The 23,872-nt window shown below is 44.7% G+C and overlaps 1 protein-coding gene and 1 pseudogene across 2 annotated transcripts in view; both read left to right on the top strand.

Moving 5' to 3' along the window:
* Cttnbp2nl (CTTNBP2 N-terminal like) overlaps positions 1 to 20,613 on the top strand; it is a 71,757-nt gene extending 51,144 nt beyond the window's left edge. For both annotated transcript variants that reach the window (XM_045138244.1, XM_012948930.2), the window contains 3 exons: positions 7,239 to 7,469; positions 10,207 to 10,314; positions 16,398 to 20,613. In XM_045138244.1, coding sequence (XP_044994179.1) covers positions 7,239 to 7,469; positions 10,207 to 10,314; positions 16,398 to 17,879 — 1,821 coding nt within the window. In that variant the 3' untranslated portion in view covers positions 17,880 to 20,613. The remainder of the gene's footprint in view (positions 1 to 7,238; positions 7,470 to 10,206; positions 10,315 to 16,397) is intronic.
* Positions 2,744 to 3,774, top strand: LOC123456012 (annotated as a pseudogene).
* Positions 20,614 to 23,872: the final 3,259 nt, after the last annotated feature.

The raw sequence follows: 23,872 nt of genomic DNA, 5'->3' as shown, positions 1-23,872 counted from the left end.
GGTGCTTTTTCACATACACATATTTAGAAAGAGAGAGACAGTGAGCAAGAGAACGTTGGTGCCCCAGGGCTCCTACCGCTGCAGATGGCCTGCGGGTGCATGTGCCACGTTGTGCACCTAACTTTACATAGGTAATGTGGAACCAAACCTAGGCTATCGGGCTTTGCAAGAAAATATCTTTGGGCTGAAGAGATGGCTTAGCAGTTAAGCACTTGACTGGGAAGCCTAAGGCCCCCGGTTCAAGGCTTGATTCCCCAGGACCCTCGTAAGCCAGATGCACAAGGTGGCATGTGTATCTGGAGTTCGTTTGCAGTGGCTAGAGGCCCTGGCGTGCCCATTCTCTCTCTCTCTCTCTTTCTTTCTCTGCCTGCCTCTTTCTCTCTGTCTGTCACTCTCAAATAAGTAAATAAAAATATTCAAAAAAAAACCTTAAAAAAAAAAAGGACGAACCTTTAACTGCTAAACCATCTCTCCAGTCCTGTATTTTCTTTTAGGTTAGTAATATTGGAGACTAAGTAGGACAGGTTCCAAGGATATTATGTGATTTTATTTTAAGCTTTTAGTAGAAATGTTTCATTCAGTCCATGACAGTAAAAATAAATGAGTAATGACTCACTAGTGTGTTTTGTCTGTGATAATGCTCTGTCATCCAATCTGTTTATCAAGCTAATTATTTTCCTTTTCTCTGAAATTAAAGAGCATCCTGGAGTCAGGTATGGTGGCGCATGGCTTTAATCCCAGCACTTGGGAGGCAGAGGTAAAAGGATCACTGTGAGTTCGAAGCCACCCCGAGACTATAGCCTGGTCAGCCTGGGCTAGAGTGAGACCCTACCTCAAAAAAAAACAAAGAAAAGATAGCATCCTATTTTCTGACAATGTAGCAATTTCTGTTCAGTTAAAGTAAACATTATCATTGAAGTAAAAAAAAAATGTTGAAATTAAGCCAGGTGTGGTAGCTCAAACCTTTATTCCCAGCACTTGAGTTCGAGGTCAGACTGAGCTAGAGAGCAATCCTTCAAAAAAAAAAAATTGAAATTGAAATTGTAGAAAACTGATTTTAGCTTTATTACTAAATTTCTCCAAAAAACCCTGAAGTTTAAGGTGATGTAAAATAAAATTTTTTAAATTGAGACAGGAGGAGCCAGGCATGGTGGCACACACCTTTAATTTCAGCACACAGGAGGCAGAGGTAGGGGGATTGCTGTGAGTTCGAGGCCAGCCTAAGATGAGATAGTGAATTCTGGGTCAGCTTGGGCTACAGTGAGACTCTACCTCAGGGAGAAAAAATAATTGAGACAGGATCTCATGTAGTTCACGCTATTCTTGAATTTGCTGTTAAAGGCCTTAAACTCAGTTTGTTCTTGTCTCTGCTTCTCAAGTGCTGAGATTTCAGGCCTGTACTACCATGCCCAGCTTGTGTACATTTTTTTTTAATTTTTTAAATTTTTATTAGCATTTTCCATGATTATAAAAAAAAATCCCATGGTAATTCCCTCCCTCCCCACCCCCCATACTTTCCCCTTTGAAATTCCATTCTCCATCATATTACCTCCCCATCACAATCATTGTACTTACATATATACAATATCAACCTATTAAGTACCCTCCTCCCTTCCTTTCTCTTCCCTTTATTGTGTACATTTTTTAATAGCTGAAATATTAAAGTATTACGTCTCAGCCTTCACAGTTTTGCCTCTAGGTCTTCAAATTTTACCCTAAAAAGTAAATGACAGTAGTAGCAAATTCAATCATTTACCTGTGGCCAGCCTCCAAGCTAGTCCCCAGCAATCACTGCCGCCTGATGGTCACACCCGTGTGTGGTCCCCTCTAGGATGTGCCAAGCTGGCCTGTATCACTCACAGTGTACCAGAATTAATGGTCTGTTACGTCCAAGATTAGGTCATAAAACTCCCTGTGTTATTCATCTGGATTGTGTACATGCTGGGCTCTTTGGAAAGCTGGCACTTTTAAACCATGGTTTGTGCCAACAGCCGTGTAGATAAGTTCAGAAGTGCATTCACCAGACCTCATCATGACTTCAGGTGATTGCAGCCTCCGGAGACCCTGATCCAGATTATTTTACCAGTGATAAAAATGTCCATTATTTAAGCTTCTAAGTTTAGGGGTGATTTGTTGCCCAATAATAGATACCAGTACACTTCATTATTTTTATTCTTTAGATTTTTAACATTTGGCTTAGGTTATTGTTATCTGCAGTTGAACATGTGACCTGTGCAATTTACCTGTTATAGTCATTAAATTGGTTGATAGAATAATACAGTCTCTGAATTGACCTTGGTATAGTTGGCCCCATATTAGACTTGCTGTGTGACAAGGAGTCTTTTAAAGTTATTTCACAGTCCCTTTTCATTTACATATGAGGCTGTCTATTTTATATGATTTGTAACCACTTTGCAGGTGATGGTGGAATTACCAAATGAAGTACTTCAAGTAAAGTCAGACAGCCTAAGAACTGTTCTCAGGTTGAGACCTCACCAAAGAAGCTCTTGGTCTATTACTCATGACTGTGATGCTTATTAATTACATAGGATAATCATAGTGTATGGTTAAAAACATCATATTTTTAGGATTAGTTAACTATATACTCAAACCTGAGAGACAGCTTCTCAGTAGAACTGATGTCATGTTCATGAATTGCAGTCTCAGCCTCTGTTCACCTGTCCCACTTTCTCTGTGGTGTTCTGAAAAGGAAAGGACCATTTAAAAAGAAGTACAAGTCGGACCGGCTGCTGAGAGGAAAGCTTCACTGGGGCAGTCTCCGCATATCATGGGGAGATAGACGCTGCTGCCTCTAATTGGCCTTGGTCCTCACAGCTCCAAAAAGAAAGATAAGCTCTATGAGTTGAAGTCCAAAGCTCGGCAGATTATGAACCAGTTTGGCCCCTCAGCTCTAATCAACCTCTCCAATTTCTCATCCATAAAACCGGAACCAGCCAGTACCCCTCCACAAGGCTCCATGGCCAATAGCACTACTGTGGCAAAGATTCCAGGCACTCCTGGGACAGGAGGTCGTCTTAGCCCTGAAAACAATCAGGTATTAACCAAGAAAAAATTACAGGACTTAGTAAGAGAAGTGGATCCTAATGAGTAGGTGGATGAAGATGTAGAGGAGATGCTGCTACAGATTGCTGATGACTTTACTGAGAGTGTGGTGACAGCTGCCTGCCAACTTGCACGACATCGCAAGTCCAGCACCTTAGAGGTGAAAGATGTCCAGTTACATCTAGAGCGCCAGTGGAACATGTGGATCCCAGGATTTGGCTCTGAAGAAATCCGACCCTATAAAAAAGCTTGCACGACAGAAGCTCATAAACAGAATGGCATTGATCCGGAAAACAACGAAGAAATAACACAGGGAAAGATCAGGGAATGGGCAATAATGCATTTGGAGATACTTGAGCTGAGACCTCAGCCATCTCATCCTTGGAATTTTTTTTTAAATGCTTTACAGAGAAGCATATATTTTTTATTAACAATGCAGCAATATCTATAATGACTGAGAAGATCTGCCAAAAGAATAAAGCCTCCTACCCTTACCTCTGGTCCCGTTTCCCCGCCATCTCAAAGAGGAACAGTGCATCTTCCCGAGAAGACTGTATTTGTGGTTTATTATATAAGTGATTGAATGTAGGACAAAGCGTTATGCTCGTGTTGGGTGAGACAGTATTAGCAGGATTTGTAGAGGGTTTGTTTCCTCCTTCCTTCTCTTTTCCCTGTACTTTGTAATGTCAGTGTTTATATGAATATGAATTTGATTTGCTTTCCAGAATAAAGAAATTATTAATTGAAAAAAAATAAAAAGAAATACAAGCCAGGTGTGGTGGCACACGCCTTTAATCCCAGCACTCGGGAGGCAGAGGTAGAAGGATCACCGAGAGTTCGAGGCCACCCTGAGACAACATAGTGAATTCCAAATCAGCCTGAGCTAGAGTGAGGCCCTACCTCAAAACTTGCCCCCCTCATAAAAAAGTACATCCTGGCCTGGAGAGGTGGCTTCATAGTTAAGGCACTTGCCTGCAAAGCCTGGGAACTCATGTTCAAATCTCCTGGTCCCACGTAGCCAGATGAAGTGATGCAAGCATGCAATGTGGCACATGTGCACAAGGGGGCGCACACTTCTGGAGTTCATTCACAGCAGCTGAAGGCCCTGGCACACCCATTCTCCCTCTCTGCCTTTATCTCTCTCTCTAAAAAACAAATAATAAAAAAGTGGTGTTCTCCAGTTACTGAGGCTTCACTTGCTTCCTTTGTGAAAGCACTTTAAAAAAAAAATAGGGATATTGATAGCTACAAATACATACTTTCATTGAATCCTAGATTATCAATTGCCTGCTTCTATACCAGAATTTTTTTTTTTTTTAAAGCAGACGAGGGATTGGAGAGATGGCTTAGCAGTTAAGGTGTTTGCTTGCAAAACCAAAGGATCCTGGTTTGATTCTCCAGGACCCATGTAAGCCAGATGCACAAGGGGGTGCATGCATCTGGAGTTCATTTGCAATGGCTGGAGGCCCTGGTGCTCCCATTCTCTCCCTCTCCCTCTTCCTCTCCCTCTCCCTTTCCCTCTCTCTCTCTCTCATGCATGCACGCACACACACACACACACACACACACACACAAATAAAACACATTTTGGTTGTGTTTTTTTTCAAGTTTTTTCTTATTAACAACTTTCATGATTATAAAAAAAAATCCCGTGGTAATACCCTCCCCCCACTTTCCCCTTTGAAACTCCACTCTCCATCATATTCCCCCTCCCCCAATCAGTCCCTCTTTTATTTTGATGTCATGATCTTTTCCTCCTATTATGATGGTCTTGTGTCAGGCACTGTGAGGTCATGGATATCCAGGCCATTTTGTAAAATACATTTTTAAAATATTTTATTTAATTGGTTATTTATTTGAGATAGAGAGGAGAGAGAGAGAATGGGCATGCCAGGGCCTCCAGCCACTGCAAACGAATTCCAGATGCATGTGTCATGTGCATCTCGCTTACATGGGTCCTGGGGAATTGAACCTGGGTCCTTTGGCTTTGCAGGCAAGTGCCTTAGCCACTAAGCCATCTCTCCAGCTCAATAAAATACATAAAAAAGCAGGTAATTTTGGCAAAAGGAAAGCATTGATGACTCATCTTGCTTGATACTATTGTTTGTCAAGATGTAACTTTTTAGTTTTATTTTCATTGTAAACTAATAATAGAAGTGGATGGCTGAGAGATTGTTTTCTTTCTGCATCCTAAATGAGATAGTGAAATTTTGCTGAGGATTTCCTATTATTTCATTTTATTTGTGAGAGAGAGAAAGAGGCAGAGAGGTTATTTTTGGCTATATAGTAAGTTTGAGGCCAGCCTGTTCTACATGAGAAACCTTAAAAAAAAAAAAAAACAGTTTCATAAATAGACTTAACTTGAACTATATAGTACTTTGCTGTGATTTTCATGCCTGCTTTTTTTTTTTTCTTCCAAACACCTTCTCACTATTAGCCCAGGATGGCCACAGACTTGGGATCCTCCTGCCTGAGCTTCCACAGTGTTGGCATTGGCATCACCATGCCTGGCAGCTTTGGTGTGATTTTTTTTTTTTTAAATAAGTATTTATTTGACAGGGAGAGAAAGGGATTGAGAAAATGGTTGTACCAGGGCTTTCTGCCTCTGCAAACAAACTCCAGATGCTTGCACTTTATGTGGGTACTGAGGAATCAAACCCCAGGCCTGCAGGCTTTGAATGCAAGAGCTCTTTTAAAAAATATTTGCTTATTTGCAAGAGAGAGGGGAAGAGATGGGGGGAGGAGAGAGAATGGGCATGCCTGAGCTTCTAGCTACTGCAAACAAACTCCAGACGCATGTGCCACCTTGTGCATCTGGCTTACGTGGGTCCTGGGGAATCAAACCTGGGTCCTTTGGCCTTGTAGGTAAGTGCCTTTACCACTAAGCCATGGCTCCAGCCCTGCTATCTATATTAATAGATACTTCATTTTTCTGTTGTAAAATATCTTGAGAAATTTGTTTTGTTTTGTTTTGTTTTTAGATGTAGTGTCTCCCTATGGCCCAGGGCTGACTTGGAATTCACTATATAGTCTCAGGGTGGCCTTGAAATCATAGTGATATTCCTACCTCTACCTCCGAGTGCTAGGATTAAAGGTGTGTGCCACCATGCCCACATCAAGAAATTTTAATATACTTGTGATAACCATTAGGATCATTTTGCTCGCCTGCGCATGGTCTGTGTTGCTCACATGGAGTTATGCCTAAAGCTCCTCCTAGCAGAGGTGGGAAAATACAGAAACCCAAGCGTCTTTGCAGCCTCGTCCTCATCCTTACACTGCTGACCTGGCACCCAGGCCTTCGGCCCTAGGGAGCAGAGATAGAGACTGAACAGGGAAGGGGAGTTTTGTCTTTACCTGTAGTTGTGAGTGCCTCCCACCTCTTGGCCCATCAACAAGGGAGTCAAGTCTCTCATATGCAAATCACAATTGTTCCTGGGTTATAATGATCATACATACTGTCACCCTGGTGGGTCTGTAAGTAGATAAGCTCACAAAAATCATCATGTCTAACTTTTAGAAATGCAAATGGACAGAAAGAAAACACAAGCTAGCTGGGCATAGTGGCTCAGGCCTTTAATCTCAGCACTTGGGAGGCAGAGGTAAGAGGATCACTGTGAGTTCAAGGCCAGCCTGAGACTACATAGTGAATTACAGGTCAGCCTGAGCTAGAGCAAGACCCTGCCTCAACAAACAACAACAACAAAGACACTGCAAGCAGACCATAAGCATGGGAGATTGAGGACGCGGACGTTGGAGCCAGCTGCCTAGGTTTGTCTCAGTTTTGACGGCTTGCTAGCCGAGTCATCAGCCGAGCTGCAGAGGTCTCATCTGCAAACCACAGATGATTAGCACTACTTTACAGGGTTGTAAAAATTACCCAAGTTAAGGGCTGTAGAGTTGCTTAGCAGTTAAGGCACTTGCCTGCAAAGCCAAAGGATCCTGGTTCGATTCCCCAGTACCCACATAAGCCAGATGCACAAGGTAGCGCATGTGTCTGGATTTCATTTGCAGTAGCTGGGGGCCCTGGCGTGTCCATTTTCTCCGTCTCCCCCCCCCACCTTCTGTTTCTCAAAAAATATATAAAATGTATTTTTAAATTACCTAAGTTAATGTGATTATTAATGCTTGGGAGAATGTCTAATGCCTAGTTTATTTTATTGTTTTCCTATCCTCAGGCCCAACATAGAGACACTTTTATTGAAGAACGTTATGGAAAATACAACATCAGTGACCCTTTAATGGCCCTGCAGAGAGATTTTGAAATACTGAAGGAGAAAAATGATGCTGAGAAGCAGCCAGTCTGCACGAACCCCCTGTCTGTCCTCAAGGTGGTGATGAGGCAATGCAAGAACATGCAGGAGCGCATGCTGTCCCAGCTGGCCGCCGCCGAGAGCAGGCACCGAAAGGTGGGCACCCACCCTGTCTGCACCTCATCCTGACTGAACCATGCCCGAGGGCTTCCTGTCCGGTGCCAGTTCTCACAGTAGCTCAGCTGGGGTGGGCCTCGTGGGTTTCAAAAAAAAAGGCCCTTCTCTGATACCGGAGTCAGGAGATCCAAAAGAAAATACGGGTTATTCCAAACTTAAATTTAGGGCATGTGCCAGACACATTCCTTCACAGTATGGTACTCGGAACATTAAGTGTGTTTGCTCAGATCTTGATCTTCCAAGCTTTGCCAAACAAACCTGTGCTTAACCAAGCTTGTTAGCCGAACAGAACATTCTCGGTGTGCTTTACTTAAGTGATAAATAAAAAGTTTACCAGGTATTTGGGGAATTCTAAGAGGCGGGTGGGTTCTGTATCTGATAGCTTCCAATTTGCTTGTGAATTTTTCCCCCAGTTTGTCATTTATGTTGATGTTTGGCTAAAATCTGAATTTAAAAAAAACTATTAGGTTAGATTTATACCAACAAGGGGGTTATCATCAGCATTTTGTAGGAAACATTTTAATCAGAAAAAATGAGATAAGCAGCTACAAAGTTTAGTACTTTTAAAATTGCCTAAGACCTAAAAGCATTGAACTTGTAGTCTAATGTGAAGTAATCTGAAAACATTTAATGTCCGTGGGTGGAAATAAGTTGGCAAAATTTGGGGGTAAGGGGGTTTTACATAATCTAAGAAACTCTTGAGGCCATCTTGGCTTGGGCTTAGCTAAGTGCCGTTCCTTAAGTGTCATGGAAGGTGTGGTGTTAGGATATTTGTAGGTGTAAGGCACTGGGGAAAGGAAATAATTTAAAATAAGTTAAAATACCTTAATACTGTATTTCTTTTTTTTTTAACTTATTTATTCATTTATTTGCAAGCAAAGAGATACAGAGAAGAGAGAGAGAGAATGGATGCACCAGGGCCTCTAGCCACTGCAGATGAATTCCAGATGCATGCACTACCTTGTGCGTCTGGCTTTGTGTGGGTCCTGGGGAATTGAACCTGGGTCCTTTGGCTTTGAAAGCAAACACCTTAATCGCTAAGCCATCTCTCCAGCTCTTTTCTTTTGTATTCATGTATGTGCATGTGGGTGTGTGCATGTGGGTGCACATGCCTATACGGAGGTCCTCCTACTTCTGCCTTCCAAGTGCTGGGATTAAAGGCATGCACCATCATACCCAGCTTCATTTTTAACTTTAAAGTGAGTTTTTAAAAATATATATATATTTGTTTATTGGGGAGAGGCAGATAGAGAGAATGGGTCCGTCAGGACCTCTAGCCACTGCAGACTTCAGACTCCAGACGCATGTGCCACCTTGTGCATCTGGCTTACATGGGTCCTGGGGAATTGAACCTGGCTCTTTGGCTTTACAGCCCTAAAGTGAGGTTTTGTGTCCCAGAAAATGTTCTCTCTTCATTCATAAAAAATTTTATGAGGCAGGGCTGGAGACATGGCTTAATGATAAAGGCGCTTGCCTGCAAAGCCCAAGGACCTAGGTTCAATTCTCCAAGTCCCACATAAGCCAACCAGATACACAAGGTGGCACATGTGTCTGGAGTTCGTTTGCGGTGGCTGGAGGCCCTGGTATATCTATTTCCTCTCTCTCTCTCTCTCTCTCTCTCTCTTCCTTTCTCTGTCTCAAATATAAATAAATAAAAATGTTTAAAGTTAAAAGGCAAAATTATAAGAAATAGCCCATTAGAATGGCAGTGCCCAACCCTGGAGGTCTGGGCCAAGTCATCTATCTATGAAGCATGAGCAGAAGCCACTAGGAGCCCACTCCCATTCGGAATATCGCAAGCAGAGTATGTGGGCAGTGCCCTTGCATTTGTTCTCTTAGAACTGGCTCTGAAGGCTGGAGAGATGGCTCAGCAGTTAAAAGTGCTTGCTTGCAATGCCTGATGACCTGGGTTTGATTCCCCCAGTGCACAAAATGATCCATGTATCTGGTATTTGTTTGCAGTGGCAAGAGGCTGTGGCTTGCCTCATACATACACATCCTCTCTCTCTCTCTCTCTCTCTCTCTCTCTTTCTCTCTCTCTCTCTCTCTCTCTCTCTCTCTCTCTCTCTCTCTCTCTCTCTCTCTCTCTCTCTCTCTCTCTCTCTCTCTCTCTCTCCCCAATAAATGAATCTTATAGAAAACGAACTGGCTGTAATCTTTAAGCAGGGCAAGTGTAGTAGAGGCGAGCAAGCCAATTAAGAAGCCTTGTGTCTCCACTTAGGATCTCAGGAATTGAGCCTTTTTGCATAAAGGATGAAGTCAAGAGTCTTTCATCTTTTATTTAAGAATATTACAATGCATACTGTTAGAAAAAGGTACAACTCTTAGTAAAGGCAGGCATAGGATGCTCCCTCTTTGAAATGTTTCATTTCAGGCTCCCTTTTTGGTGACTGCAATAATTTGGCATTGAAAAGATTGTCTCAGCTTTCCATGGTGCCATCTCCCTTTCCCACCTGGCCCCTCGTCACTCCAGACTGCCCTCAGTTTCCCAGATGTTTTGATTCTGCACATACTTCAAGAAGAGTAAATGTAGTGTTCATGGCACATAGCTTACATGTCTTTCACCCTGCTGAACAGGGTGCGCCTTGATGACCCTGGCTAGATTTGATTTATTTATTAAACCTGGAATTCTCTTCATATGTGTTCAGTTAGGTCCTTAATAAAATAAATGCGATTGCTTGATATTTGGATGTGAATTTTGAACACTTTTTTGAAGGTGATCCTCGACCTTGAAGAAGAAAGGCAGAGACATGCTCAGGACGCGGCTGAAGGAGACGATGTCACCTACATGCTCGAGAAGGAACGGGAGAGGCTGACTCAGCAGGTAATCGACAGCTAGGCGGATCATAGCAGCATTTGCCTAGAGTTGCATTTCTGAGGATTTGCCTACAAGAGATTGAATAGTACTGCTCACCAAGGGTGGTGGCGCACCCTTCAATCCCAGCACATGAGAAGCAGAGGTAGAAGGATCATTGGGAGTTTGAGGCCACCCTGAGACTACATAGTGAATTCCAGTTCAACCTGGGCTAGATCGAGACCCTACCTTGAAAATAAAAAAACAAAAACAGTACTGCTCAAAGTGGGGAGCAGGGTTTTGTGGTCAGGTAAGTCCAGGAGTCACTGGATTAAACAAAGTCAAACAGATTTCTTTTTTTATTTTATATTTTATTTATTTGTTTATTTGAGAGAGAGAATGGGCACATCAGGACCTGTAGTCACTGCAAACAAACTCCAGATGCATGCACCACCTTGTGCATCTGGCTTATGTAGGTACTAGGGAATTGAACCTGGGTCCTTAGGCTGCACAGGCAAGTTCTCCAGCCCTCATATTTCTAAGAATGCAAAATTATATTGTGAGTCTTCTGTAAAGGTCCAAGAATCACTGAAGAAAGACCCCAGACTCAAATAGTATGTAAAAGCAAAGAGCGTTGATTCTGCAAAGTCAGCCAGCATGCGGCGTCAACCATTCATGCCAAATGGCCACCTGGGAGGAGCACACAGGCTCCTTTAAACACAGCAGGGGAATTTTGGTGGGCTTAGGTCATTTTTAAAAATGATTGGCTAGGCAAGCAGTAATTACAGTTGTGCATTTCTGATTGGTTGGGGCAGGAGGGTTGCAAAAAGGTACAGAAGGGACATGTCTCCAGGAACTGACTCAGCCCCTGGGCGGTTATCTTTTTTGGCCACATGTCAGGATCACTGTTGATTAACAGCCCGCCCTTGTCAGAAGTCTTGTCTGCCTCTCTGGGAAACTGGAACTTAGGCCTAGTTAGGGGGGCACCTTACTGAAGCCTGTCATGGCGTCAGTTTGGTCCCTTCATCTTCAAAAACAAGATAGGCCACATGTGGTACTGCACACCTTTAATCCCATCACCTGGGAGGCAAAGGTATATAGGAGTATCTCTGTGAGTTTAAGCCCAGCCTGGCACTGTAGAGTGAGTTCCACGTCAGCCTGGGCTAGAGTGGAACCCTACCTCAAAAACAAAAAAGAAAAAAGTCAGGCATGGTGTCGCACGCCTTTAATCCCAGCACTTGGGAGGCAGAGGTAGGAGGATTGTTGAGAGTTCAAGGCTGCCTTGAGACTACATAGTGAATTCCAGGTCAGCCTGGATTAGAGTGAGACCCTACCTCGAAAAACCAAAAAAAAAGAATATTCCATACTTAGCAAATCGGTTTCCATAATTTTTTATTTTTAAGCCAGGCATCTCCGGTGAGTTTGAGGCCATGCTGAGACTACATAGTGAATTCCAGGTCAGCCTGAGCTACAGAGAAACCCTACCTCGGGAAAATAAATAAATAAAAAATTTTTGTTTATTTGCAAGCAAAGAGTACAAAAGAGACAGAAAGAGAGGAAATGGGTGTGCCAAGGCGTTCAGCTACTGCAAATGCGCTCCAGATGCACGTGCCACTTTGTGCAGCTGGCTTATGGGGGTGCTGGGGAATGGAGCCGGAGTTATTAGGCTTTGCAGGCAAATTCCTTAACCACTGAACATTACTCACTGTCTTGTCCAATGGAAGATACTTTGGGAGCTCCTAATTTATGGCTGTGGCTTCCAAACTTTTTAAATCTTATTTATCTATTTGTACACTTAGTGTGCACACCAGGGCCTCTTGCTGTTGCAAATACCAGATGCCTGTGTCACTTTGTGTCCTGCTTATGTGGGTGGCTTACAAATTGACCGGGTATGGTAGCGCACACCTTTAATTCCAGCACTCGGGAGGCACTGTGAGTGCGTCCAAGGCCACCTTGATACTACATAGTGAATTCCAGGTCAGCCTGATCTAGAGTGCTACCCTACATCAAAGAAAGAAAGAAGGGAAGGAGGGAGGGAGGGAGGGAGGGAGGGAGGGAGGGAGGGAGGGAAGGAGGGGAAGAAAGAAGGGAAGAAAAGAAAGAAAGAAAGAAAGAAAGAAAGAAAGAAAGAAAGAAAGAAAGAAAGAAAGAAAGAAAGAAAGAAAGAAAGAAGGAAGGAAGGGGAAAAGGAAAAGAAACTGAACCTGGGCTTTGCAACCAAGCACCTTTAAGTGCTGAGTCATCTTCCCAGCCCCCAACTTTTTTTTGTTAAAATTCTTAAAAATGTTTTATTTATTTGAGAGAAAGAGAGAGGCCTCTTGCCGTAACTGCTAAGCCATCCCTCCAGCCCCCAAACTTTTTCTGGTGTAGGATCTGTAGTAAAAAATTCTTGGCCTCCCACAATCCAACATGCCTAAAACACAAATCCTAGACAATGATACGTTTTCCTTTTCCCTATTGTGTGTGCTGATGGTTTTTCTTCTTTTTCACTTTTTTTAAAACTCCGGTCATGTGTCCCCATCTATGGGTGTCATTGTGGAAAACACTGAAGAGCCAGGCGTGGCTCATGCCTGTAGTCTAGCACTTAGGAAGCTGAGGCAGGCAGATCTATGAGTTCACAGCTCACCTGGTCTACATAGTGAGTTCATGATAGCGTGGGCTGTTGCTGAATGAGACCCTGTCTCAAAAGAGTAACCTGACAATCAGTTCCATGGTGATGATGACAGATAAGGTGATCGATCCGGACCTATCAAAGGCCGGGCGTGGTGGTCCACACCTTTAATCCCAGCACTCAGGAGGCAGAGGTAGGAGGATCGCAGTGAGTTCAAGGGCACCCTGAGACTACATAGTGAATTCCAGAGTTCCAGGTCACCCTGGCCTACAATGAGACCCTACCTTGAAAAGCCAAAAAAAAAAGCAGAAATCCAGAGGCTACAAAGAATCCAACACTAAATCAGACAGCCAGCAGGCCTGCCATGGCTCGGGGAACATTCTGGAAGAGGGGACAGAAAGATTGCCACAGCCACAGAGTGGGTAAAAATACCCACTCTGAGGCATGACCCCTCCACCCCCACCCCGTACCCCTCTGGGACTGACTAAAGCCTTCTTGACCCAACAGTGAGTACCATAATTGTCCCTACTGCCGAGGACTCCCAGGGTAATGAGCTGGGCGAAGAGATACAAGAATATAACTTCTTAAAAGCCTGGAATGGTGGCGCACTCCTTTAATCCCGGCACTCAGAAGGCAGAAGTAGAAGAATTGCCATGAGTTCAAGGCCACCCTGAGACTCCATAGTGAATTCCAGGTCAGCCTGGGCTAAAATGAGACCCTACCTCGAAAAACAAAAACAAAACAAACAAAAAAAAGAATATAACCTCTTATATATAAAATTAAAAAGAAACCACAAATTAAAAAAAAAGAACCAAAAGCAGAAAGACTGATTTCAAAATGTTGTGCAGTAAAGCAGGCTATACTTGTGTAGAATATGATTCAGAGCCAAGGATGGCGGTACGTGCCTGTAATGCCAGTACTTGGGAGGCTGAGGTAGGAGGATTCTAAGTTCAAAGTCAGTCTTGTATAAAGATCCTGTCTCAAAAAATAAAACAGTAACAAGAGAGGAAGGAATGCAAAAATGAAAGTGAGGGGTGGGGGAAAACAGGGCTGGAGAGATACCGTAGAGCCCGAGGGGCCCTGAGACTGCTGGAGTTCCAATCTCCAGATCCCATATAAGCAGCTGGGTGTGGCCACGCACACCTGTAACCCCAGTCCCAAGAACCATCAGTACCCCATAAGCTCTGGAATCAGTAAAGAGACTGGCTCAAAACAAAGACTGGGTGGGAGGAGAAATGGAGTGGAACTCCTGATGTTTGCAGTGGCCACTGTAGGCAAGAGCTGCCACCACCACACACGAGCACATGGAAGCACCACACCATACCATACCATATTACACACACAGCAAAGGGGCGGCGCTGGAGAGATGGCTTAATGGTTAAGGCACTTGCTTGCAAAGCCTAAGGACCCAGGTTTAACTCCCCAATGCCCACGTAAGCCAGATTCACATGGTGTCACGTGTCTGGAGTTTGTTTGCAATGGCTAGAAGCCCCACATGCCCATTCTTTCTCTCTGCCTCTTTCTCTCATTGTAATTAATTAATTAATTTTTAAAAAGAAACAAAAACACGGGACTGGAGAGATGGCTTAGCGGTTAAGGCATTTACCTACAAAACCTAACAACCTGGATTCAATTCCCCAGTAACCCACATAAAGCCAGATGCACAAAGTGGTGCGTGGTCCTGGAGTTTGTTTACAGTGGCTGGGGGCCCTGAGAGCCCATTCTCTCTGTCTCTCTCCTCACTGTCTCGCTGTCTGCTTGCAAATAGATAAATAAAATATTGAAAACAAACCAAAAAAAGACAGTATCCAGGAGGCTGAAGTAGGAGGATCACCATGAGCTTGAGCTATCCTTTCACTTCATAGTGAATTCCATGTCAGCCTGGGCTAGAGTGAAACCCTACATTGAAAAACCAAAACAGGGGCTGAAGGGATGGTGCTAAGGTGCTTGCCTGCAAAGCCAGAGTCCAATTCCCCAGGACTCACATAAGCCAGATGCACAAGGTGTGCATGTGTCTGGAGTTTGTTTGCAGTGGCTGGAGACCCTGGCACACCCATTCTCTCTCCCTGCCCCCCTTTCTTTCTCTCTGTCAAATATATAAATAAGGGGCTGGAGTGAGGACTTAGCAGCTGAAGTGCTTGCCTGTGAAGCCTGAGGACCCAGGTTCGATTCCCCAGTACCCACATAAGCCAGATAGATACACAAGGTGGTGCATGTGTCTGGAATTCATTTGCAGTGGTTAGAGGCCCTGGTGTGCCCATTCTCTCTCTTTCTATCTGTCTCTTTCTCTCTCAAACAAATAAAATTTTAAAAATAAATAAATAAAATATTTTTAAAAAGAAAAAACAAAAAAAGTGGGGGGGGAAGAAAACAGTATGATTCAAATGCAGTTATTTATGTTTATATATTTTTTGAAACCAGAGAAAATTATTGCTGTGATTTTAATTATTTTGTGTTCAGCAGCAAATCTGGCTTGCACAGTTCTGGTATTTATTTTGGCTGGTTCTGTGTACTCTCCACATACCTAAAACACAGCAATGCATCACATTCCCCCATCGTAACCTAAGGCAGTCAGAAACTAAAAGTGCCTCCTGACTCATCAAGGAAAGTAAATCACAGTGTGTGTGGCTGTTACGTTAAGTATTCTGGTACTTCAGAAATACTCATGAACACCAGGCGTGGTGGGGCACGCTTTTAATCCCAGCACTGGGGCTGGGGGCGGGGCCAGGGAGGCAGAGGTAGGAGGATTGCTGTGAGTTTGAGGCCACCCTGAGGCTACATAGTGATTTCCAAGTCAGCCTGAGCTAGAATGAGACCCTATCTTGAAAAATAAAAATAAGAGCTGGAGAGATAGCTTAGTGGTTAAGCACTTGCCTGTGAAGCCTAAGGACCCCAGTTCGAGGCTTGATTTGCCAGGACCCACGTTAGCCAGATGCACAAGGGGGCGCATGCATATGGAGTTCATTTGCAGTGGCTGGAGGACATGGCGTGCCCGTTCTCCCTCTCTCTCTCCCTCTCTCTCTCCCTCTCTCTCTCTCTCTCTCTCTCTGCCTCTGTCTGTCGCTCTCAGATAAATAAATAAAAATAAGTGAAAAAAGTATTTAACAAAAAAAAAAAAAAAAAAAGCTTTGGACAGCTGGGCGTGGTGGCGCATGCCTTTAATCCCAGCTCTCAGGAGGCAGAGGTAGGAGGATAGCCGTGAGTTCGAGGCCACCCTGAGACTACAGAGTAAATGCCAGGTCAGCCTGGGCTAGAGTGAGACCCTACTTCAGAAAGCCAAAACAAAAAAAAATGAAGAAAGAAAAAAATAAAAATAAAAAATACTCATGAGTCTCGGCACCTTCTCCCTGTGCCTCCGAGTGCTGGATCTCAGTGGACGTAGTGACCGCCGTACCAGAGGACGGCCGGTGAGGACACGCTGCGCTGTCGTGATCTTTAGGCTCACTCTTTGTTCTCTTACATTAATCAAGATGTGTGTGGCTTTTTTTTTTTTTTTTCCTAGTTGGAATTTGAGAAGTCCCAAGTCAAAAAGTTTGAGAAAGAGCAGAAGAAGCTCTCCAGTCAGCTGGAAGAGGAGCGTTCCCGCCACAAGCAGCTGTCGTCCATGCTGGTACTGGAGTGCAAGAAGGCCAGCAGCAAGGCCGCCGAGGAGGGCCAGAAGGCGGGGGAGCTGAGCCTGAAGCTGGAGAAGGAGAAGAGCCGGGCCAGTAAGCTGGAGGAAGAGCTGGCAGCCGAGAGGAAGCGAGGCCTGCAGACGGAAGCCCAGGTGGAGAAGCAGCTGTCTGAGTTCGACATCGAAAGGGAACAACTGAGAGCGAAACTGAACCGCGAAGAGAACCGGACCAAAACGCTGAAGGAAGAGATGGAAAGTTTGAAGAAGGCCGTGAAGGCGCTGGAGGCTTCCCGCCAGCACAGCAGCCCCGCCGAGCACTCCAAGAAGCCAGCGACTGCGTCCAAAGGCACCGGGACCGAGCCTCCCACGCTCGTGTCTGTGTTTTGCCAAACCGAAGGTCCTCAGGGAGAAAGAACCCACGGGAACATCGTAACCAAGGTGACAAACACTGGTCTTCCTGGCCCCACCACTCCCACCTACTCATATGCAAAAATCAATGGCCATGTTGACCCCGAAATTCAAACGACCAGGGAGTTGATCACCGGCAGCAGTGCAGAAAACCAAGTGCCTCCACGAGAGAGATCCGTAGCACTGGCCCAAGAGAAACCAGTGGAGAATGGTGGGTTTCCTATGGGAACTGATTCTGCGGTCCCAGTGCCAAGTCACCTCCCTTCCAGCGGCAGCTCACTGTCTCCCAGCAGCACTGCGTCGTCCTCTCTGACATCGTCTCCTTGCTCCTCACCAGTCCTCACCAAGCGCTTACTGGGGCCATCCGCCAGTAGCCCCGGCTACCAGTCTTCTTACCAAGTAGGGATCAACCAGCGATTCCATGCAGCCCGGCACAAATTTCAGTCCCAAGCAGATCAAGACCAACAAGGCAGTGGGGTACAGAGCCCTCCGTCCAGGGATCTGTCCCCCACCCTCCTAGACAACTCCGCTGCCAAGCAGCTGGCCCGGAGCACAGTCACTCAGGTGCTGTCCAGATTCACCAGCCAACAAGGGCCCGTCAAGCCCGTCTCTCCCAACAGCTCGCCCTTTGGCACAGACTACCGGAATCTGGCCAATACTGCCAGCCCGAGAGGCGACAGCAGCCACTCCCCCACTCCAGGGAAGGTGTCCAGCCCTCTGAGCCCCCTCTCTCCAGGAATCAAGTCTCCAACCATCCCCAGAGCTGAGAGAGGAAACCCTCCACCTATTCCACCCAAAAAACCTGGCCTCACCCCTTCTCCATCTGCTGTCACTCCTCCGACCAAAACTCACTCCCAGACCTCCTCTTTGACCACCACAGAAGACCTGGCCAGCAGCTGCTCTTCCAGTGCTGTGGTGGCCAACGGCAAGGACGTTGAGATACTTTTGCCAACCAGCAGCTAGTCCCTGGAATTGAGCCTTCACATTTGACATTCCACCCGATTTCGTCCAAGAGCTCAGAACTAGACCACTGAGTCAGATCATGTTATTTATTTCGACAGTAGCTACAACCATCTGTATAATACATTTTAGTGTATTTTACCTTTTTGTATTTTTTTTTAGGTAGAAGCAGTAGTGTGGACTTTCGGGGCTCACCTCTTTGTACTGAGGTAGCAGTCCCCGTCAGATCTCTCCAGCTTGGCGGTCCCCTGTGTGCTGTGATGGACAAAGTGGAGTATCACATGGTGATCCGCCGTCAATTCTGGAACTAGAATACTCAACACTCATTTCAAATTATGCAGAAGTGGTTCGTGCAGATTTTTATTCCAGATGAACATGCTTTCAAAGTGCCTGAAATAAGACTGCCAAGTGAATGTGATGCCGCAGCAGAAACCAACAGGAGCATTTAATTGCAGAAAACGAGATCCTCTGTGAATTCTGAATGTTAAAAACCAACACTGCTTTTTAATCCTTTTACTGTTTTTAATACCAGCTTTGTGTTCTGAAACAAGGTTGCATGACTAGAATGAAAATCCTCCTGAAGGTAGGCGTGAACGCTCCACCAGCTGAGTTTCGAGACCCAGAGAAACCCTCCAGAGCACCAGGCCATTGCGGTGCTGATTTTCTTACGCTGTCGAAAAGTTGAGTCACTCTCAGCTTCCAGCATCAGTTCTTGAACAGAATGAAATCACACGCCCGTTCAGAAATGTCTTCAAGCATCTACTGTTGTGAAAGAAACCTCTGATTGCTTTTACTTGAATAGGAAATGGTTACTCATTCTGTCTCAAAGTATTCTGCAACAGAATGAAATCTTTACTCTGTGATCAAAAAGCAATAACTTAAAATTCACTCTTTGTAATATTATAAATCAGAATTATACAGGTTTTACCAAGTTGTTACATTTATTCTCCAAGCTGCCAGCACTTGTATCTGTGGAACCAAATTAACTTTTGCCCAAATGAAAGTATACATATGTCTGTATAGACGCATACCCTTTTACATGTTCAGCATACACACACTTAAGCACATAAAAATTAGTGTGATTGTATCTTTGGAGTTTGCATATAGCATAAAGGACAAGTAGAATTGCATGTTAAGATTACCTACCAAAGCATCTAGATGTCGCTGGGAGCCATCAGTCAAGACAGGAATCCTTTGCACAAGGGAGTGGGGCCATTCCAGATAAAGCTCAACCCTTCAGCGTCATAAGCTGGCACAGCGAAACCAACACTGGCCTCACAGAGCTCGCTGCCAGTAGTTTGGAGTAGTGCGGACTGTGGCAAACCCAAGGGCCCAGCCCCATCTCACAGGGCTACCACTCCATCCAACTCGGCGCTGCAGCCGTGCCAGGCCGGGGCCAGGACTACTTCAAGTTTTTAGTCGATTTCAAATTTGTATGAGAAATTTTTCATTAAAAATAGTCTCACTTTTAGCTGCGAGTGGTGCTGCACGCCTTTGATCCCAGCACTCCAAAGGCTGAGGTAGGAGGATCACTGTGAGTTTGAGGCCAGCCTGTGTACATAGTGAATTCCAGGTCCGTTGGAGCTAGAGTGAGACCCTACCTCTAAAAGCAAAAAAAAAAAAAAAAACAAAAAACCAACCCTCATCTTTTAAATCATGTTTTTAAACACCTGCTAGTTAAACAAATATGTCTGCAGCACAATTTAGCTTGCAAGCTTCCAAGCTGCCCCTCCTTCATTCTAGAACCTCTGCCATTTCCATCACGGTGAGTTTGTATAGACAGAAGCCTCCGGACTTGACTACCTGGTCTAGTCCACAGACTTGAACTGTCCTCTTCCAAACAGAAGTCTCCACAACCCAGCCCAGGCCCAGTGGTTTACAATTTTGTCCCCAAAGGTAGAGGCCAGGTGTCTTCACACACATTCTCCTCTAAGCAACATTATCCAGCAGCCCCTGGCCGCCTGTAATTTGTTTCCTTCAAATCCAGAATGAGTCAGTGGGGGAGAGGCAGGTGATGGACGAGTCACAGCAGATATTAACTTGCTACTTGATAGTTGATTTGATACTTTATTTGATATTAATGGCACTATAGCTTATCGTTTGAAATAGAAAAATACTACTGATACCCCCAAGCTGTCTGCTTGATGATGTGGGGGTATCAGAAACTGTCCAAAGCGGCCGTTGTTGCCCATGGCGGAGCAGTAATGATGCAGTCACTGCACCTCCAAGGCAGAGGGGAGCTCCAGCCCCACATGTGATACCTCTTGCTTTCAGTGGTAATCTTAAAAGTTGCATTGCGCTCTTCCTTTGTTCGGAAATAGATATATAGAGAAATGCTATAAGGAAGTTTATTTCTTAGGAAGTGCACTGAATAATGTATTTCTTTTATCATGTAATATGGGGGTGGGGATATGCAAGAGAAACGTGTATTTTTGCTAGTTGCCTATCTTCTGAGATAAATAAGCACAATCCTGAAATGGATCCAATAATTCAGTTAGATATTATAGAGTAGTATTTAAGTTTGCAGTAGATTGTGTGTGTGCTAAGAAAAAAATTCCATGATTCACAATTTCGGTATTATCTCATGGCAAAAAAGCTATGTTACTGGTCAACAGATTATAATGATGTGCAATGTGTAACACAAGCATTAACTAGTCATTAACATTTGTAAAGCCAAATGTACCATGCAGGAGTTTTCATTTTTATAGCAGATTTCATTAAAAGAAATTAAATCATACAGTCTGTGCCCAATTTGAGCATGCTTTATTAGGGAAGAGGAGGGGCCGCTAAAGTAAGAGCCCTGGTCATCACTTAGAAAAACCTAAGGACTCAATTGACCCACCTAGTTTAGAACTCATAAGGAACTGGACACTGGCTTTCTTTAAGTGGAGTTGGGAAAAGTCTTCCAATAATCTAGTCTTGAAAAAATCCCTTTCATAGGGCTCCCGACCTCTTGAAACTGTTAGAAAAACTAAAGACTGTAGTCACAGAAAAGTAGATATGCCTCTATGCAAAGCCTTTTTTATGGCTTTCCAGTGCTGAGACCTGAAGTCATCCGTGACTCATGCAGTCCGCTGTCACAGTGCCTGATCTGGTCGTGGCCTCTCATCTCACCAGTGACTCATGCTCCCTACAGCTTCCTTGTCTAGGACCATTGCTGCTGCGCTGTTGGCAGTGTAAGTTGTAGCCTGACAAAAGCACTTGAAAATCCCTTGATGTACCAACAATGTTCAGACAGTGTGGCTGTTTACATAACTTAAGTAAGCTCATTCATGATCAGTTCAACAAACACCAGCTGTATCCGGTTTCTCATGATAGCCTCTGGCAAATTGTGCCTTGTCAATTTGAGAGAGAAGATGGATTTATAAAGAGTGCTTCTGCCTGGGCATGGTGGTACACGCCTTTGATCCCAGCCACTGTGAGGCTGAGATAGGAGGATCTCTATGAGTTCGAGGCCGGTATGAGACTACATAATGAATTTCAGGTTAGCCTGGGCTAGAGTGAAACCCTACCTCAGGAAAAATACACACACACACAAAGAGTTTCTGGTGGGTAATCCTTGAAACAGCACTTCCATTGTCTTGAAATTCTGGATTCAAAATAGGTTATCAGGGCTGGGGGTGGTTGAAACCTTGCTTAGAATGTATTAGGCACCAGGCTCCATCCCCAGCTCTGAACGGGGTCAGTGAGGAGCACACTTTTATGATGGTAAGTCAAGCGGTAATGAGCGGTATTCCATAGCTGTCATTTTCTAATTTTTTTTTTTTTTTTTGAAGTAGGGGTCTCTAACCCATGTTGACCTGGAATTCACTATGTAGTCTCAGAGTAGCCTTGAACTCACCACAATCATCCTACCTCTGCCTTCCAACTGCTGGGATTAAAAGCGTGCACCTTCTCTCTGTCTCTTCCTCTTTCTTTCTCTCAAATAAATAAAATAAACATTATAAAGGGCTGGGGCAATGGCTTAGCATTTAAGGCATTTGCCTGCAAAGCCTTAAGTATCCAGGTTTGATTCCCCAGGACCCACCTAAGCCAGATAAGATACACAAGGGAGCGCATGCGTCTGGAGTTCATTTGCAGTGGCTGGAGGCCCTGGTGCACCCATTCTCTCTTTCTCTGTCTCTTCCTCTCTTTCAAAATAAAATAAAGGTGTGCACCACCACACCTGGCTTTCTAATTTTTTTTTAATTTAAACTAGTTAAAGAGAATTTGACTCCCCTAACCTCCCATCTATTCACCTTATCGGTGGACAGATCATTACTAAAGGGAGAAGGAAGGCCTGGAAAGGCTGCTAAAACTGGGGATTAGGCTTAGAGGCCAGCTGATGAGGTGGTCTCTGGATCGGTTTGCTCAATAATGCTCATAACCTCTCCTTGTGCCTTCATTGCTTACTGCCTGGCTTCTGAAGCTTTTGCAAGAATGTCAGTCCCGGGCTGGAGAGATGGCTTAGCGGTTAAGCGCTTGCCTGTGACGCCTAAGGACCCCGGTTCAAGGCTCGGTTCCCCAGGTCCCACGTTAGCCAGATGCACAAGGGGGTGCATGCGTCTGGAGTTCGTTTGCAGAGGCTGGAAGCCCTGGCGCCCCCATTCTCTCTCTCCCTCTATCTGTCTTTCTCTCTGTGTCTGTCACTCTCAAATAAATAAATAAATAATTTAAAAAATATATTTAAAAAAAAAAAAAAAAGAATGTCAGTCCCATTCAGTCAAGAGGGCCCACTTGGGTACTGACGTCACAACACACAGCACTCGCCTCAGGGAATTGGAGAATTTATTCTGAAGCTAAATAGGAGTGACCATGGCCTAGGAACACATTCACATTACCCCAGATCCTATGTTAACAATTTCATGAAGTTTTTAAAAATATTTTATTTATTTACAAGCAGAGAGAGAATGAGCGCACCAGAGCATCCGGCCGTTGCAAACAAACTCCAGTTGCATGTGCCACTTTGTGCATCTGGCTTTATGTGATTACTCAAGACTTGAACCCAGGTTGTTTGGGCTTTGCAGGCAAGCACCTTAACCGCTGAGTCATTTCTCCAGCCCTCAAGTGTTGTTAGTTAACAGAACAAAAGAAGGTTAAGGCACTTTTCAAATCCATTGGTGGAAACTGTGAGGTGGGTAGGCGGGTTCCAGCAAAGCAGAGAAATCTCTGCTGTAGACCTCACGTGACGACATTCTGAGCCCCTGGAATTGGTGGAAACTGGTGGTCTGTTAGTATATTCCAAAGAGGCGTCACCAGATCACACGGGAGCCACAAGGAAGTTAGGTCAGACACAGAGGTGGGCAGTAAGGGACTAGAGAGCCCAAGATAATGTGGCTCTGATCCTGCAACATTCCTTGTGTCCCCAAGTCATCAGTCCTGTTCAGAGTTTACGCAGCTGCCTTCTGGGAGCTTCAGCTTGCGGTGCCAGCCTCCGTGCTAATGACTTATCTATTATCGCTGGTGCACTGATGAGATGATTGGCAAGAGGTTTGTACAGGGCTTAGTTAAGTGGCAGCCAGGCTTTCAAACTTCTTACTAAAAGAAAAACTGAGATGCCCTCAATTTAATTACCAGTTACAGGAAAATGGCAAGGAGCTGGGGGAGGGTGTATGAGGGAAAACCTGGCTGAGCTGGGTGCTCCCATATTTAATAACCCCAGCACTCAGGAGGTCGAGGTAGGATCGCTCTGAGTTCTAGGCCAGCTACAAAGAGTTCTGGGTCAGCCTGGGCTGAGACCTGCCTTAAAAGATACTTTAAAAAAGAAAAAAATCAGCTGGGCATGGTGGCCCCAGCACTTGGGAGGCAGAGGTAGGAGGATGACCATGAGTTTGAGGCCACCCTGAGACTACAGAGTGAATTCCAGGTCAGCCTGGGCTAGAGTGAAACCCTACCTCAAAAAACAAACAAGCAAACAAATCAGTAGGTTAGATATAAAACCAGTTCACATTCTTGAATGTATGTTCAAACCCCAAGTCCCATCCCAGCTGACCATCAGGATAAACATGCCTTGTGTC

The sequence above is a fragment of the Jaculus jaculus genome, chromosome 19 (assembly GCF_020740685.1).
Source record: "Jaculus jaculus isolate mJacJac1 chromosome 19, mJacJac1.mat.Y.cur, whole genome shotgun sequence".
NCBI classification, from domain to species: Eukaryota; Metazoa; Chordata; class Mammalia; order Rodentia; family Dipodidae; genus Jaculus; species Jaculus jaculus.
This window is presented reverse-complemented; position numbering and strand designations above follow the sequence as displayed.